This window comes from Arachis hypogaea, chromosome 18 (assembly GCF_003086295.3).
Source record: "Arachis hypogaea cultivar Tifrunner chromosome 18, arahy.Tifrunner.gnm2.J5K5, whole genome shotgun sequence".
NCBI classification, from domain to species: domain Eukaryota; kingdom Viridiplantae; phylum Streptophyta; class Magnoliopsida; order Fabales; family Fabaceae; genus Arachis; species Arachis hypogaea.
The window spans coordinates 77,097,065-77,115,356 of NC_092053.1; the positions used below are offsets into that span (position 1 = coordinate 77,097,065).

An 18,292-nucleotide genomic window follows, 5' to 3' on the forward strand; every position below is an offset into this window, starting at 1 on the left:
TAAAAATGATAAAACTAATCGGTGTTTTTCGTTTGCTTAGTCATATAAATATGTTTGGTTTGTATTTTTATTTTTTATATTTTTTTTAAAAAAGGTAAAAAACAAAAAGTAAAATTTATTATTTTTACTGTTCTATATTTTTCTTCATAAAATATCAAAAATGAAAACGCAGAACAAAATACTCTAAAGATTTGATTATTTGTGGAAAAATTTATTAATTTAAAAATAATATATTTATTGTATCACCAAAAAAAATATTTTTTATTAAATTTAATTTTAATGTACTAATAATATAAAATATTTTACATAATTATTCTTTATCTTTTTGTTTTTTAATGTTTATTATAAAGTGTATATATAATATAATCATTTAATTAGATTTATACATTTAATTTATAAATAGGTTTAATTATTGTGTTGATCTTTATAGTTTTGCGAAATTTTTAATTAGGTCCCTATACTTTTTTCTTTTTAATTGAATCCTTGCACTAATTTTTTTTTTAAATGGGTTTTTACATTTTTTTTTCTTTTATTTGAGTTTCTGTACTAAATTTTTTTTTAGTTGGGTGCTATCAAATTAAGCCAATTACTGCTAAGAGAGACTTAATTGAAAAAAAATTGGTGCAAAGACCCAATTTAAAAAAGAAAAAAGTATAGAAACTTAATTAAAAATTTTACAAAATTATAGGAATTAACAGAATAATTAAATCTTATAAATTAATATAATAATATACAACTAATTATCTGTATTTTTTATACTGCCAATAAATTTTATATGAAAAATAAATTCACAACCTGAAGAATAAATCATAAATAAATCATATAACAAAAAAGACACAAAAAAAAAAAAAATTATATATATTAAAAAAAATAGAGACAAAAAGAGAAAAGAGTGAGGGTTGGTGTGTAAGACACTAGGACGCTGTTCGGTTCTCTGTATAAGGTCACTGATACGGCGTAGTTCCATTCTTCTCTCTTCTTTTTATTTTCAGTATAAACCCTAATCTCTAAAATCGTCAAAAATCTTCTTCTTTTCTCTTCTTTCCGTTTCTTTGCTCTCTCTATTCTCTTACACAGTAACGTAAAGTCGTAAAACCCATTCTCCCTATAGACGCGTTTTGCCAGCGGACTCTTTGATTTCGGTTTCGCGTTCTCACTGCTTGAGGTGAAAGTTTTCTGTCGCCCTCCTCGAATTCTTCTCCGAAACCGGAATTGAACTTTGGTTTTCCTCTTTTTGACTTCAGGTAAACCTTAAATTTTGAGTATTTGATGTTGCCCACGAGCTTAATGGCGTTGGTTCCCGGAATTTTCAGCTTCAATATTTTGTTTTATTTTATTTTCTGGTTTATCTTTTTATTTTCGATTAATAGAGTAGTGTACGCTTTCGGGTATCATTAAGTTTTATTATTATGTTTGTAAACTTCGTTGTTCGAGTGTTTATGTGAATTCGTCTAGTGCTTTTTAGGCTATAAAATCATGGATATTATTGTGGAATGGAACTTAATTTTATGTTTTTTTTCTTGGTTAGATTTTTATGATGGTTAGATTAGTTATTAGAGGTTTATTAAAGTTGAGTTCTTGAGACATTTGGTTTGGGTTATCGAATGTCAAATTGGTGATGTAAAGTTTATTAATTTGTTTCCTACTTTTACCCTTTCATAGGGGGTTCGGGCCAATTTGTATTGGCATTCTTGAGAAGTTAAATGCTTTTCTTATTGAAAGATATTTTTAAAACTATAAATAAATAAGAAAGATAATCTGATAAATTTTTTTCGGGAGGGGGGGGGGGTGTTGAAACGTTAAAGGTCGAAAAGTGATAATTTAGCATTTTCTTCAAGTTGGAGAAAGTAACACACGAGGAAAAGGTGTAAAAGATTAAACAAATGCACCTTGGTGTTAGTGTTAGAAGATTGAATCTAAAGTTGAGACTTTAGCATTAAAGGCGATGATAACGGTCACTGGAGGATATACTTTGGGTGGTCACTCTCATTGATGGGATAGAGTTAAGCAGCTTTGAATTAGGCTGATAAGAAACAGATTGGAGAAATAGTAAGATGTGTATTTCATGTTTGACATAATTGAAGCTGGTTTGAAAAGGAAAAAATGAATTGAGAGATAGTTTAATATATTAGCATGTCATGACATAACATGGGATGGTTTTTCATTTTTGTCATTATTATTTACTCCCTTGTTACATTGCCTCTTTGTTTCTTATATTATTGCATTTAATGGATAGGGGACAATTTTAATTGGTGACGTAATCATTGCATTGTGATTGAGTAAAGTTCTACCAACTCTCAACCTCATGGCTGGATTGTTGCTTGGTGATGCTTCTCATCATGGAACACAGCAAGGTGGTTCTCAAAGATACTCTCAAGAGAAACCAGAGGATGGCTCTCGCTGGTACTTTTCTAGGAAGGAGATTGAGGAAAATTCACCATCCAAAAACGATGGCATAGATTTAAAGAAAGAAACTTACCTACGCAAATCATACTGCACATTTCTGCAAGATTTAGGCATGAGACTTAAAGTGTGAGTTTTTTACTGTTAGCCTCAGTGAACTATCTCCTTAAATGCAGATGGCAATTGTTTATTATTTGCCAGTTTAAGCTATTTAATAATTCTTTGTTCTTTGTTCCACTATCAACTGATATAAATGTGTGCCTGATTTTACAATGTATTAAATTGAAGCATACCATAGTTAAGGTTGTGTTAGCATGTAGCAGTGATAGGTTTCTTCGTAAGAACACATTAGGGGTATCAGCTGTGTTTATATTTAAGTGGTGATAAATTCATTTAACTTCATTTGGCATGTTCTTGCCACTGATTTAATTGTGATACTGATGCAGACCTCAGGTGACTATTGCAACAGCAATAATATTTTGTCATCGGTTCTTTCTTAGGCAGTCCCATGGAAAGAATGACAGAAGGGTTAGTTTATATATTTCTATGTGATAAATTGCTTACTGTTATTGTTGGATAATTGTTCTCTATTTGATCTTGAGGTATGAATAAAATCTATGTTATGGTTATCAATAGGCAGTGGTAGCAAATATATTTTTGGCTTGTTAGTATATAACTGTGGGTATCGTATTTAAATATTTTTGTTTCAAGAACTTGAGTGATTATATTTATAACTTATGAACTCCTAGTAGTTTGCTAAATCGATATTAATTCTGCTTGCTTAGTTGTATGCTCAGTTGTTCATTATTCGATGCTAATAAAAAATTTCTTGCAAAGAAGAAAAAAAATTATATAGAATGCTTTAATTTGATCCATGTAGCTCCCCGATTCCTGTGATAGAAAGGCTTTGTTATTGTTATTTTTGCACGCTTTGTATTTAAAGTAGTACTCATTGCTGAAGATTGATGGTATGGTTATATTGGATGTAAAAGATAATCTATAATCAATTATCACCAAAGTATATTATGATAAAATTGGCTTTTTGTTTGGAATATTCGATTTTCTTTGGATTTTATATTTCCTTCCAAAATAATATGGAATAATGGAAAACATTACTTCTTGGGTATGGAGAAATATTTTCATCTCCAAGGTGGGAAGTAATCTATCTCCTAACCGATCTACCATCCAAATCAGATGCTTTACTAGTCTTTCCCCCACAGCTTCAAACTCTTAATATGAGATTCTACCATTTTTTTTCTCACAATATGCTCCACAGTCTTATGTTCTCATTTTTCATTCTTTCCATTGGGATATGATTACTTTTTGTTCGCGCTTTATTGCCCAACACTCCATTTGATACAACATGGCCAGTCTAATAGTATTGCATAATTACAATAAAATTTACTCTTCATTATGTTGAATAATACATCCACGATACTTAATTCTCTTGATGTGATATGATGTTTTTCCAATCTTCACTTCTATTTTTTAGTTCTCCATTTCTGCTGAACTTACACTTAATATACCCCCATCTTATTGCAATTCATGTGCAAACCGTGTATTTCCATAGCTTGTCACCTCGAAGCTAATGTCATTTGAATCTTCCCTCGATTTGTCTATAAGAACAATATCATCATGATGGTATGGGTTCTTGTATATGCTTAGTAATCTCTAATACTAGGGTGGAAAGCTATAAGCTTAGAGATGAACATTGATGTTATTTACACCAATGTGAAGTTCCTGTTACACCACCTTGGTTCTCATATTAGCTGTAGCCATATTGTACTATGTCTTTTATTACATGAATATATGCCATCGTTACTCCCTTTCTCTACAAGATCTTTCATATGACCTCCTTTGTTACCCTCTCACGTCCTTTCCTAGTCAATGGAGAGCATATGTAAATCCTTCTTGTTACTTGTATAGAAAGTAGCTCTTCCACCTTTTGTTAATGCTTATGTTAGGGATCACAATCTTACCTTCTCATCCTTAATGCACTTGACTTCGTGTAAATCTCACGCCCTTCTTTCTCAACTTTTTGCTATCTTGTAAATTCTTCTTTTTCTTTTCTTTGTACCTAAAGATCGAGAAAGTCCCTCAAAAGCATCTCGTTCTTGCTTTCCTTACTGCCACTTTTGTCTTATTTTTAGCCATCTAACAATTTTCAAGTTTTCCACATTTGGCACAAAGAACACTGTTCAAAACATTCTGTTTTGACTTTCACCTTCTCTTGCATAGATGTCCCGTTACCAAGATTCCCTCCCTCTTGCCCCAATACCTCTTATTTCTCTATTGGTTTCTTTTACTACTTTTCTAATCACTTCTTTCATCTGACTCCAGATCTCTACACTTCCAACCTTATCCCATCTTGCTTTTTCTTAAATTTGTTTTTGGAATTTTTGTTTTTCTCCTTTCATCTACAACACTAGATCCCTGGGTCCCTCTCTTGATGACTTCTCCACCTTTTGTTCGACCTGAAAATCCATAATGAGCACCCTATATTGGGTTGTCAACTCTCTCGAGATAACTTTGCACTTAGTACAAAATTTCTGCTTGGATTTTCTAACATGGGAAAATCTATTTGAGTTTCTGTCACCAACCCCACTCTTATACAAGGTGTTAATCTTGCTTTTGAAAGCAACTGTTTGCTATAAGAATTAAGAAATCTGAAGGTTAAAGAGAAGTCCAAGATGGTTTCACCCTCTGTGTTCACCAATTTAAATTCCAAAACTATGGCTCCTGTGGATCCATATCTGCAACGTCTGATATACATGCAAGATTAATAATGTTAGCAGCTTCTAGGTTCAGGGTCATATATTACTCTGCTGTTAAATTGTTTTTCTTGTTAATATATGATTATTTTCAGTTTGATACAAATTGTATATGTAGTATTGTACAGTTGTACTGTGCTGACATCAACTAGCTGCTGATATGCTCTGGTTTAGTAAATCTTCCTTTGCTGTAGAAGTTTGGGTGTATTTTCATCTCTCTCTCTCACACATTTAAGCTTCTCTCTGCTCAGCATTTGTTTGTGTCCTTGCCTCTATCCTTTTCTGTGTTAGTATGCTATAATTTGGTTTTCTCAACTATGATTACTTACATCTTACTTGAATGGTGTATAGTTTATGTAAGATGAAATATTAAATGGACATTGTGGTAACTAGTGAAGTCTTGTGTTGTGCAGACAATTGCAACAGTGTGTATGTTTCTTGCTGGGAAAGTCGAAGAAACTCCTCGCCCACTAAAAGATGTAATTCTTGTTTCATATGAAATTATTCATAAGAAAGATCCAGCAGCTGTCCAGAGAATAAAACAAAAGGTATATCAAACGATATACCTCCTCACCCTTGCTCTTTTTACCAAGCAATCTCATCTGAATGTCAACTGGCTATTAATGAAGTTTTTGCCACGTTGATTTTGGTTGCTGTGTTCATTCTCAATGGTGTTGTTTGATTCATGTAGCTGATCCCACTTAGTGGGATAAGTCTTTCTTCTTGTTGTTCAGTGTCCATCTTTGTTCCTTTTCACTTTTAAAATTCCATTATATTGGGAAATATCTACATTTGAAAATGAGTTCTTGCTCCAGGTCTGTTATTGCATGCAAATGACTTAACAAGTTAAAGCTGGATTAAATGTTGTGATTGTTTTCTAGTATATCTTTTTGGTGTTTAACCTTGGGATCAATTCAGATCAAATTTCTTTTTTTTCCCCATCACTTCAAATATATCATTTTCTCATCCAAGTATTATTGTTGCATGTATGGCACAGGAAGTGTATGAACAGCAGAAAGAATTAATTTTACTTGGAGAGAGGGTTGTTCTTGCAACTCTTGGTTTTGATCTTAATGTGCACCATCCTTATAAACCTCTTGTTGAGGCAATTAAGAAATTCAAAGTTGCTCAAAATGCCCTTGCTCAAGTGGCATGGAATTTTGTAAACGATGGGTATGAAAGACTACAGCATTTTTGTTATGGCCAGTGGCCTTTGATTTCGTTTCCCCGCCTGAAATTAGGATGTGATGTGCAGACTTCGGACGTCTCTTTGCTTGCAATTTAAGCCCCATCACATTGCAGCTGGAGCAATATTCCTTGCGGCCAAGTTCCTCAAGGTGAAGTTGCCGTCAGATGGTGAGAAGGTCTGGTGGCAGGAGTTTGATGTCACCCCACGCCAATTGGAGGGTTGGTGTCCTTTTTTTCCAGTAATAATGATATAAAGAAAGGAAAACAAAGTACTATCTCATTGTCATTTCTTTTATCTTTCCCTTAGTCCTGTTGCTTATTTCTCTCATTCTGTTAATGTGTTGTCATAGTAAGAATTTTACTGTTAAATTATTGGAATGTGTGTGCATTCAAGCATACAGTGAATATTGCTGATGTTTATGCAAGACCTAACCCTGTGTCTACTTTGTGCAGAAGTGAGTAATCAAATGTTGGAGTTATATGAACAAAATCGAATGCCACCTTCAAATGAAGTTGAAGGAAGTACAGGAGGTGGGGTTGCCAGTCGGCCCACCACAAAAGCTCCAACTAGCAATGATGAACCTGCAACCACAAATAGTAATTCCCAGACATCTAGACCTGAATCATCAAAGCCTGTGTCTTCAAAGCCTGCACTTGATTCTTTCACTTCGAATCACAGTGGACGACCCATCTCAAATCATGGTAGAAATAGTGATTATGGGAATTCAGAAATGAAGCACAGGATGGAAGATGATGCCAAAGGTAATCAACATCCCGAGTGGGAATCTCTACCGTATAAGGAAAATTCACATGAAGGTCCAGACATTGGAAGATCTCGATCAGATAATGGTGAGAAAGATGATCACAGAGAAGGTACATTTGTCCGGCCACCCCAGGATGCTATAAAAAAAATTGATAGAGACAAGGTAAAGGCTGCGTTAGAGAAGCGAAGGAAAGCATCCAGTCATATAACTAAGAAGATGGATTTCATGGATGATGATGATCTCATTGAGAAGGAACTGGAAGAGGGAATTGAGCTGGCTCCTCAGAGTGAGAAGAATAAGCAGGAAAGGAGGCAAAGCTGGTCTAAGCCCTCAGACAGATCAGACTATGACAATATGCATGGAAGGCATCAAGATCATGCCGATGAGCATCCTCATGGGACAAAGGGTCTGTCATCTTCAAACGAACCAGATCCAAGTGCTGTGGAAGAAGGCGAGGTGTCAGCACTTGATGACATGAGTTTAGGGCTGTCTCCCAAGTCGGGGAACCGTAAGAGGAAAGCAGGGAACTCACCACGGCATAATTATGGCTCTGGATCTCACCACAACAATCGTCTCGATTACATGGAAGATCGAAACAAGGTCAGTCGACTAAGCCATACTGAGAGGGATAGCAAAAGGCACATACAGGAAAACCATGTTTGAGCATGTTTTTCCATGGCTGTATGTGTATTTGGTTATTTTTCCGAAATTTGTTCGGTGCACACTTGTGCTGCTTAGCAAACAGCGAAAGATACCTTAACCCAAGTTTGTTGGAAGGGCGTCATTTTGTCAACTTATGGGCATATTGAGGGCAAAATGTACAATAGAAGTTAAGTGTTTATATAGATTAAAATTGGACTTTAGTATGTCCATTTTCCTGCAAGATCATCCGTGTTGCTAGTAAAGATGGTGAATCGAGGAATCAGATAGAGGGAAATCGTTCCTCTCTCCTGTACCTAAGAGGTGGGATAGTCATGGGAAATGAATATTTGGTTTAATAACTTAGATGTAGGAAGTAAAAATGAAATTATTTAGTGCTATCTATAAATTGTTTGCACCACTATGGGACTGATCAGATTGTGCCTGGAACAAAATTTAACAGCGATTTTTTTCCCTCTCTAAGATGGGCTGTGTAAAGTTAAACACAGGTCTAATTAATGATAGAATATTGTTCTAGAGAAGAGAGATTAACACTAAATTATTGGGTGGGGAAAACTTTTTTTTTATTTTATTATTTTTTTTTGCATTCTGGGCCAAACAAAAACATTAATCATGCATTAACTTCGGCTAAAATAAGCCTTTGTTAGGCAATATCCTTCTGGATCATTCGTGGATTTTTTTTTTTGCTATATTTTTCTTAAATATTTTAGTAGTTCTGTTTCTGCTTTTCCATTTTGAGGTTATGATTGTCTTTTAAAATAATTATTTAAAACTTTTAAGTTTATGCTTGTTTTAAGTTGTTTCCAAAACGAGCAAAGAGGAAATTTTTAAGAGAGTGAAACAAGGAAAATTATGAGAACATAAAATAAGATAAAAAAAAAAAGAAAAGAAAAGAAAAGAAAAAGCAGAAGATAAGGAAGAGAAAGAAGAGTTATAAATTGTGTAAAATTTATCAAAAAAATAGCACTCTAATTTTTTAACAATAACATAAATTTCTTAGTTTTGATTCTGAAATTTTGCTACAAAAGTACAGAAATGTTTTTAACAGTTTTTTGCTTCTTGTTATTCTTCTTTCTTTCTTTGTTTTATTGCTTTTTTTTTAGGAGCATTGTTTCTCATATTATATTAGATTTGAATGAACATATTTTTACTATATTACAATTTTATTTAGATTTGAATGTATGTAGGTTCATTTTGGTTCATTTTTTGTCTCACCAAATATATATGTATAAATATCTTCCAGAATAATAATAATAATAATAATAATAATAATAATAATAATAATAATAATAATAATAATAATAATAATAATAATAATAAAATCACCTAATTGCAACTTTAATTGTATTATTAATCTCTTCTGGAAACAGGTTGCTGCAAACTATAATGGTAACTTTTTTGAATCCCTACAAATTTTGAAATGGCAGATATGGCAGGTTTTTCAAGTATCAAGCTAAAACCCAAAGATAAATCTATTAATACATAATGAGAGAGTACTGAATGTTCTATATTTGACAAATAGAACTTTTTTTGCTTAACCCAAAGAACCATTCTTGACAAGTGGTGCATAATAAAAGGTAAAAAACGAGCTCAATTTTTGTACAGAGTTCTAGAATTGTGGCAGTAACTTTCTCATTGTTTTTATTGACAAAAAAATTTAAAATTCTCTACGCGAGAAATTTTTTACAAAAAAGCTTTTGGGTAAGCTTCAATCTTTCTCTAGTCTAAATCTATCATTTGCATCTCTCTTCTTTTTATTCCATCATTTTGTTTTTCTCTCAATTCAAATCTATCATTCTGCCGCTCTAAAGAAGTAGCTTCTGAGTTTTTGGGATTCATTCAATGTTTTATAATCTGACATCATCTTCTACAATTTTCACCTCCTCCCACCGTCCCTCATATCGGTGCTAATGATATCGACACCGTTTACCTCAGTCACCTCCATGACTCCACTGCCATTATTGCCTCAGTTGACTTTCCCTCCGCCGAGTACGAGAATTGCAAAAGGAATGTCAACGATGAGCCCTCTAGGTTTTTTTACGCGATGAAGGCGGTGGACAAGGATCCGATGGCAATGAAGAACAAATTGCAAGATGGCAATGAAGAACAAATTGCAAGAATACAATGGAGAGAAAGATCTTGAAGATGTTGGACCACCCGTTCTTCTGCACTACCAAAAAAAAAAAAAACCAATGAATATCGTAAGATTTACCGGCAGAATAACAAAAATAATCTGCTGGTAAATCGTTTACCGTCGAATTTTATGTCGGATAAAATCTGATATTATAAACCTCGCCGGTAACTAATTTCCAGTAGATTTATTTTTTCGACGGTAATTTGCGACAGAATTAGCATCGGATTATGATATTAAGGTTACAAAAATGAGATGCCAATTACCGTCGGTAAATTTGGCACCGTGCGCAGTGAGTTCGCTCCACTTTATCATTGAAAATTATCCGACGGTAAATCCCACAGTTATCTTTTTTTTTTTTTAATTAAATTGGATGATCATTACCGTCGGGTAATTCCGACAGTAGTTTTAATTTTTTTCTTGTACCTTGGTAAACCACAATTTTATGATTTATCTTGTGTTGAATTGACATTACAAGAAAGAAGGCCCGTCGGCACACTTTTTTCTTGTCACGCTTTTAAAGTGTTGCCAAAAATGGTCAATGGCCACGCTTTTATGAGGGTGGCCACTGATTTGTGATTTAGCGTTGCCATAAAGGAAAACTGGCATGCTTTTATGAGGGTGGCCACTTATTTGTGATTTGGCCACGTTTTTTTTGCCACGCTTCAAAAGGGTGGCCATCTAGAAAAATGGGCAAGCTTTTAAAGCGTGGCTAATTTGTCTTCCAACGGTCACATTTTTAAAGCGTGTCCATATCATGTATTTATTTGGACACCTTACAAAAACGTAGCGATAGGGTTCCCACCCAAAATTTACATTTTTGTTTTGTCTAAGTTTTCACTTTTAACCCTAAAAGTGATAACATTTTTGTTTTGTCTAAGTTTTCACTTTTAACCCTAAAACCAGTTTTAAATAAAAAAAATTCAAACCAAATTATATTTATTTTATAGTTTAGTTTCTAATCAAAATCATTGAAATAGTTTTAAATCTGGAACCAATTCACCCTGTCTCAAGCACAAATCCAGTCCTCTTCTCCTTCAGCTCTTGTAGTCTCCACCGCAGCCAGAACCGGAGCAGGCGATTGGCACCGGCACCAGAGCAGGCAACTGGTACTGGCACCGGCACAGGAAACTCACATCATCACTCTCTCCGATCAACGCTTCTGCTGTCGTAGCTCACCAAGTAATTCGTTTTCTTCTTGCGCTCTCTGTTTTACCTATTCGATTTTCTTTTCTATTTAATTCACTTCTTCAATCGATTCCAACTAGTGTCTCTGTAGTGGTGCCCATTGGAAAAAAAACTAATATGGATTGGATCTTTATACTCACAAATTAGGAGAAGCTGTAATTCTCCAAGATGCTTATTTTAATTAATAGATAGAAAACTGCAGAAGCATGATTCCCATGGATTCAAAGGGTTTTATAGGCAAAAGTAGTGTTCAACAGGTACGGTAGAGGAAAATAGAAGACGGTGAAGATGAGACCATGATTATTATTGGTGTGATATGATAATCACTACTAATTTCAATTGATTATTGCTATCTTTGTATGTTCTTAATTAACAGCTACGGCACACAGGCTCAAGCCAGGCAAGTTTTTGATGATAGATATGATGATGCATCATCCAAGCCTATAAATTGAACTCTTGTTGATTCATTAACTTGAATTTATTAATTTCTCTTTCCCTTAAGTAATGGTTAATTCTCAGAAACATGTAATTTTCTAGTAGGTATAGATAAGCTAGAAGCTAAACTATTTATTAGTAGTGCTCTTTAATTTGTATTTCCTTTTCTTCCATCTTCTTGTTTCTTTTTAATTACATGTCACCAAAAAATGTCAGTTATTAATTATTAGAGTGAAATTTGGGTTCTAATTTAATTCTTTGTTGTGGACTACTGATGATAATTATTCTTGGAAAATATTCTTCTTTAATTTGTAGCTATGCAGGGTTTGTTTTGTTTGATCTTTATATAGAGACTATATTAATTAGAAGCTAATTAAGATGCATGCTAATTAAGCTACTGCTCCCTACAGAAATGGTAGAACATATGTATTCAGTTCATCATTTGTTTTGGTTTTGATCATGACATGGATTGGTATTTCACATTTGTGTTTGTGTTTGTATATGAAATAATGGAGGCAGCAATTAACCGTAGTTTTAGTGTGTTTTAGAACCATTTATAGCGTCTGATACGAAGCACTTTCTCTGCTTCTCTCTGTGTTATTTATAATTTGTGTTAATTTTAATATGTTTGACACCAAATTTTGAGTTATGTACCTTGCTTTATATGCAGAGCAAGATAACTGAAAATACTAATATTGAAGTAGTAGGGATGTTTGCTAGCACTTAACCATCTTTCCCACCGTCAGGTGTTTGTAAAAATCGGTCAGCTGTTTAGGATAATTTTGATGTAGCGAATGCTACCGAGAAGAAGGGCAAATGCAAATATTGTGGTAGTTTAATACAATATGGGAACGGAACCAGCTCAATAGGAGGTCATTTGAGAAGATGCAAGCAAAATCCTAATAATAATTCGAACAAAAGAAGAAAAACAACGACCACACCGACTATAGATGAGCATGGTGTTTTAAATTCACCAAGTGCATCCAAATTTAACCAAGAGGAGGCTCGAAGGGCACTTGTGAAAATTTTTATTGGGAAAGAGCTACCATTTCGCTTTGTTGAGAGCCCGAAATTCCGAAGATTTGTGCATGCCTTACAAGCAAGATTCAAAGTTCCTTCACAGACTACATTAGCACGTGACATTGGAGCTCTTTATGATGAAGAGAAGATGAAGTTGCATGATTTTCTCTTGGCAAATTGTGGTAGAGTATGTCTAACAATTGACACTTGGACTTCAATTCAAAATTTTACTTATATGAGTTTGACAGCACATTTTGTTGATTTGGACTAAAAATTACATAAAAAATACTTAATTTTTGCCAAGTGACAAGTCATTCAGGAGAGGTTATAGGAGCAACAATGAGTCTTGTTTAAATAATTGAAATTTGAATCAATATTTAATGTTATAGTTGGTAATGCATCATCTAATGATGCTGCAATTAAATATCTTAAGCAGCGATTGAGTTCTTAGAATAGCATTATTTTGAATGGTGAATTTATTCATATGAGGTATTGTGCACATATTCTAAACTTGATTGTAAAAGAAGGGTTGAAAGAGATTGATGAATCAGTCTTGAGGATTCGTAGTGCAGTAAAATATGTTAGGTCTTCCCCATCTAGAGCCACTAGGTTTCAAAAGTGTGTTGAACTAGAAAAAATCCAATATAAAGGCTTGCCTTGCATGGATGTTGAGACTAGGTGGACTTATCAAATGTTAGAGGTAGCTTTGAAGCATCACAAAGCATTTGAGTTGCTTGCTTTTGAAAGACAATACCTATATAGGAGAGATGAGTGGAGGAAAAGGGAGAGATGTGCCTTCTGATTCAGACTGGGAGTATGCTAAGTCCATTGTACCATTTTTGCAAGTGTTCAGTGATGCCACTGTATGTATTTCTGGTACCATATATGTTACCAGTGATATGTGTATGAAGGAAGTATTTGCAATTGGACGATTTATTCATCATTCTTGTGATTCTACTAATTTCAGGACTATGTCAATGGCGGAAAGGATGAGAGTTAAGTATGAGAAGTATTGGGGCAATCCTAATTCGGTGAATATGTTGTTATTGATTGCTATTGTACTTAACCAATGCAAAAGATTGAGTATGTCAATTATTTCTTGGATTACTTATTTGGAGAAGAAAAAGGAGGCAAATTGAAGCCAAAGTTGTCCAAGTGCATAAAGTTACTTTATTATCCATACCAAAGTTCTAAGGAAGCAAGTGAAGCTGATATGCAAGATGTTCAAGCCAACAATATTAATACCGATGTTCATGGCATGGGCTTTTTTCTGCAAGCAACCGGTCGTAGAACAAATACAAGATCTGAACTAGATAGATATTTACAAGAAGAATGCGAGCCATACTCCCATAAGTTCGATATACTAAACTGGTGGAAGGTCAACTCAACCTGATTTCCAATTCTTGAAAATATGGCTCGCGAGGTATTGGCTATACCTGTTTCTACAGTAGCCTCAGAATTTGCATTTAGTACTAGAGGAAGATTCCTCGATCCATACTGCAGTTCCTTAACACCTAGAATGGTAGATGCCTTAGTCTGCACAGGAGATTGGCTTAAGGAAGATCTTTTCTCTACTTTAGATGATGATGGTGAAGTTCTTCAACAAGTTGATCAAGGTCTAGAATTTTTTTCATATTTCTTCTCATTTTATTTTATTTTTGTTTTTGTCATCTTGCTATTTTAGAATTTAGGTACTAGTTACCAATTAAAAGTTGTTGAATATAGACTTGATAATTAATTTGATTCTCTTGGCAGATATATTTTTCTTTAATGATGGTGCTTGTTCTATAGCGGCATCAATTGATAATCTTGATGATGACTAGGTATGCTTAGTATTCACATTTGATTTAATACTTTTATTCAAAGATTTGTCACAAAATGATAAAGGTATATTTTGTTATTTAGAGATATATTTTTCTCAAAGGTTGTGGTTGTTTATGATTTTGTTGGCAACTTGGCATCTTTTGATATTTTGTGGTTGTTGTTTTAGAGATATTTTTTGGTGGTATCCTTTTAATGTTTTGAGAATGATTAAACGTTATATAGATTAGCTATTGTCATTAGATTTATAGAGAATCAAATCCTAGTTGTAATGAACCTATACACTTTAAAATGACTTTAGTATTAATTTTTTTTAAAAAAAATTATGGTTTGAAAATTGAATTTCTAAAAATTGGTTTTAAAAGTAGATTTTTTGTTAAAAAATATGGAAAAAACTAGTTTTAAAACTGGATTTTCAAAAACTGGTTTGAAAATTGGATTTTTGGTTAAAAAATATGGTTATAAAACTGGATTTTAAAAAAAAAAAAACTAAATTTTAGATTTGGATATTAAAAAATCGAATTTAAAATCAGTTTGTAGGTAAAACCGAATTTAAATTCTAAAACCGATTTGAAATCGTTATCTGTTTTTCAAACCGGTTTAGAACCAGTTTCTCTCTTCAATCCAGTTCCGGTTTGGTTTTATGAACCACAAAAATGGTTCTGGAGTGAATCCAGTTTAGATTTTTAAAAATCCAAACCATGACCACCCCTACTCAGCGCCACTCATCCCTTCTACCGTCGCAGTCCCTAGCTCACCCTTTCTTTCCCTCACAGTCACAGCGGCTATCATCCGTAGTCCTCTGCGGAACTCGTCCGTCACTCCAAGTCACACTCAGAAGTCGTCGCCCATTGTCCTCCTCGGAACTCGCCCGTCCCCTTTTGTCCTCCGCGGAACTCGCAGCCGCTATCGTCCTCCGCGGTACAACGCAATAAACAGTCGCATTCCTCTACATCCTTCACCCAGCTCTCTGAAACTCTGCATCTATTTTTCTTATTTATAGTTAGTTGTTGAATTTCTACCTTTTTTTACTTATAATTATTTGTTCTAATTATTTTTGGATCTAATTATTTGTTCTTGGTTATTATTTTTTGATTCTGATTTCTTTCTTAGGATTATTTGTTGCCGGTTCTAATTTTTGGTTTTGGATTTTGTTTTTTTCAATGTTGTTTTTGAACCGATTTCTTATTCTAAATTTTGGTTCTAATTTGGTCATGCAGGACAACATCATTAATGTTATAACACCCTCACTATCCGAATGTGATGCTTCCAGCTACGCCACTCTGATAGCTTGGGTATTACGATGACTCTAAACATATTTAATAATAAAATAGGAGTCTGTTTAAAACTTAAAATCGCATAACCTTTCAGAAACACTTTTACGTTGAAAACACACACACACACACACACACACACACACACACACACACACACACACACACACACACACACACACACACACAGATATATATATACCAGGTACAATACTTTATAATTATATATACATAACAATAACTTACAAATGTACATATCACAAAATCCTATCCCTCTTACAAAATTAATAAAGATAAAGGCGAGGAAAAAATAATAACTAGGATAATACAAAAATATCGAATAAACAAAAAATGAAATAAACTATTCTGAAACTTCATCGTCCATATCCTGAAAAGGAAAAACCTGTAGGGGAGTGAGAACGTCGTCCTCGCTAGTTCTCACTATAGGGTTACAGAAATTGCTATAACAAGATACGTAAAATATAACTATTTTTAAAGTACAGTGATCGTTGCTCTTCTTATGAGTCTTTCCAAAAACATGGGTTCACATTTGAAATCCAGAAATCCAGAAATCCTTTTTAAAGACTTAGTAAATTTCTTAAAATAAAAAACCCTTTTCCTTTCTTGTAAAATCTTAAAAGTTTTCCTAGACAGTATGAATAACCAACATGTCCCAAGCATAGGTTCAATTAAGTCTATGCTGTAAGAGTTTGATTTTTCATACTTTTCTAGACCATAACCATGAAATCAGTTATCTATGTGGTATAAATGATCATCCTGTTCCAAGCATAGGTTTATTAAGTCTATGATGAACCAGTCAGATACTTTATACAAAACTAGACCTCAAACATACGAACCACGGCCTCAGGCCCATCCAATGCAACACGGCCGCCGGCCCAAACAACTCAATCATCAACCAATTAATCACAAGCCAACCAATCAAACACAATCACAATTAATGTAGTTCAAGCACAATCAAGAGCAATTACAACAAGTATAACAGTTAGCAGTTAACATAAGTATTCACATAGGCAAACCTATTACAATATACACACCCAAACAATGTCACATAAATACAAATGATGAATGTCTGTCCTATTGGTTGTGATATCACATTGTCGGTTCAATTGCCACCCCGACACATTCCCATGGGAATGTTGCCTTTCGATCACATATATAGATACGGGAACCCCCCACGGATATAGTGTCGGGCATACTCCTGTGATCCAAAAGGATGTGAGCGGGATACTCTGCCTCCGATCTCACATCTACACGTAAGCGAGATTAACCACCGTCCTTACGCAGGCGCCGCAACCTCGACAAGCGGGATTAACCACCGTCCTTGCTAGGCGCAAGCGACTTATCAACAATCTCATCAATATCAAATCTCTCAGCATAAAGCGAGATGAACCCGGCCCTTATGCCTATAACTCAGTGCAAGCGGAACGAACCTGGCCCTTACGCCTATCCAACAATATCTCATCAATACCAATAATATCCACAATCAATCAGGCTCAAAGTCTTATGTCAAAAATCATTCATCCTAAATTAGGATTTGGTCAAAAGATTCCTCAGCAGGGTCTCAAGACTTTAGGGGAGAATAACCTAACTCCCTTTCTTAAATTCATTGAAAACCTCTAAAACCTCAGCTTCTTGATTTAAATAAATAAAATAGAATTTAAACTAAAACCAAATCATGTATCCAAACATTCCGAACCAATTTCAAAACCAAATTACTTAAATCAAAACCAAATCCTTTTAAACTGAAAACCAATTTTCAATTTCATTCTTAAACCTGTTTCCAAAGACTCGGAAATTGTTTCAGTTTTATTAAATCAAAGTTTTAGAGAATATTTTAAACTTTTCCTAAAACATCATCAAGTGAAATTAGTTACTCAAAATTCAAGTTTCTTTTAAATTCAGTAAAACTCCTCCAAATCTGTTCACTTAAATCAAATTCCAAAACATAAGAATTTTCATCTTTAAATCGACTTTAAAACATAATTCTTTTCTTAAATAAATTACATTCAAAAGATAATAATTTTTGTATTAAAATAAGTTCAAACATAAATCATTTATCAATAATTCAATTTAAAGCATAATTCATTATTTTTAAAATAATTTTTCAAACAAAGTCTCAGATTTTATAAAAATTTTGGCAGCATCTCCCCTAAAACATGCACTTTGCCACCTTTTCGGGTCCCAACTGATGCCAGGGCATCTTGGCTAGTTTTACTAGCCATTTTTTGTATGCTTTAGGTTGGTTTCATGCATTTTCTTAGGAAATAAGCAAGTATTTGGTTGAAAATGCATTCATACCATGATTCAAGCAAACATTGTGAATTTTGAATGATTTCATGAGAATTATGCATAAATTGAATGATAAAATGGATGATGCATGATCTCATGATTAGAGCAAGACTTTGATGTACTTTATTTGATTGATTTCAGGTAACAAGAAGCAGAGAAGAGCCACGTTAGTGGCTATGTTAGTACCACTAACGTGGCCATTAAAGTGGAAGAAAGGAAAGCTTGAAAAGTTAGTGAGAATGTTAACGCCACTAACGTTAGCTAAGGGCAAGAAGACCCACGTTAGCGGCCACATTAGCTCCACTAACGTGGGCACTAATGTGGAAG

General features: G+C 33.9%; 1 protein-coding gene across 5 annotated transcripts; it reads left to right on the top strand.

Annotated features, from left to right (window-relative positions):
• Nucleotides 1-883: 883 nt before the first annotated feature.
• Nucleotides 884-8,248, top strand: LOC112770658 (cyclin-T1-3). Of its 5 annotated transcripts, none has more exons than XM_072224543.1 (7): nucleotides 884-1,244; nucleotides 2,237-2,532; nucleotides 2,850-2,931; nucleotides 5,588-5,722; nucleotides 6,172-6,347; nucleotides 6,430-6,631; nucleotides 6,816-8,248. In XM_072224543.1, the coding sequence occupies exons 2-6, from the start codon at nucleotides 2,306-2,308 to the stop codon at nucleotides 6,614-6,616; spliced, it is 807 nt and encodes a 268-aa protein (XP_072080644.1). In that variant the 5' UTR covers nucleotides 884-1,244; nucleotides 2,237-2,305; the 3' UTR covers nucleotides 6,617-6,631; nucleotides 6,816-8,248. The 5 variants fall into 5 exon arrangements, with proteins under 5 accessions (XP_072080644.1, XP_025670771.1, XP_025670772.1 ...); XM_025814986.3 differs by having other exon boundaries at nucleotides 6,430-6,581; XM_025814987.3 differs by having other exon boundaries at nucleotides 5,588-5,653; nucleotides 6,430-6,581.
• The last annotated feature ends 10,044 nt before the right edge of the window (nucleotides 8,249-18,292 follow it).

Coding starts and splice junctions, on each gene's coding strand:
- LOC112770658 (XM_025814986.3), top strand. CDS start 2,306: ATGGCTGGATTGTTGCTTGGTGATGCTTCTCATCATGGAACACAGCAA. Junction 2,533..2,849: donor TTAGGCATGAGACTTAAAGT/GTGAGTTTTTTA, acceptor ATACTGATGCAG/ACCTCAGGTGACTATTGCAA. Junction 6,582..6,815: donor CACCCCACGCCAATTGGAGG/GTTGGTGTCCTT, acceptor TACTTTGTGCAG/AAGTGAGTAATCAAATGTTG.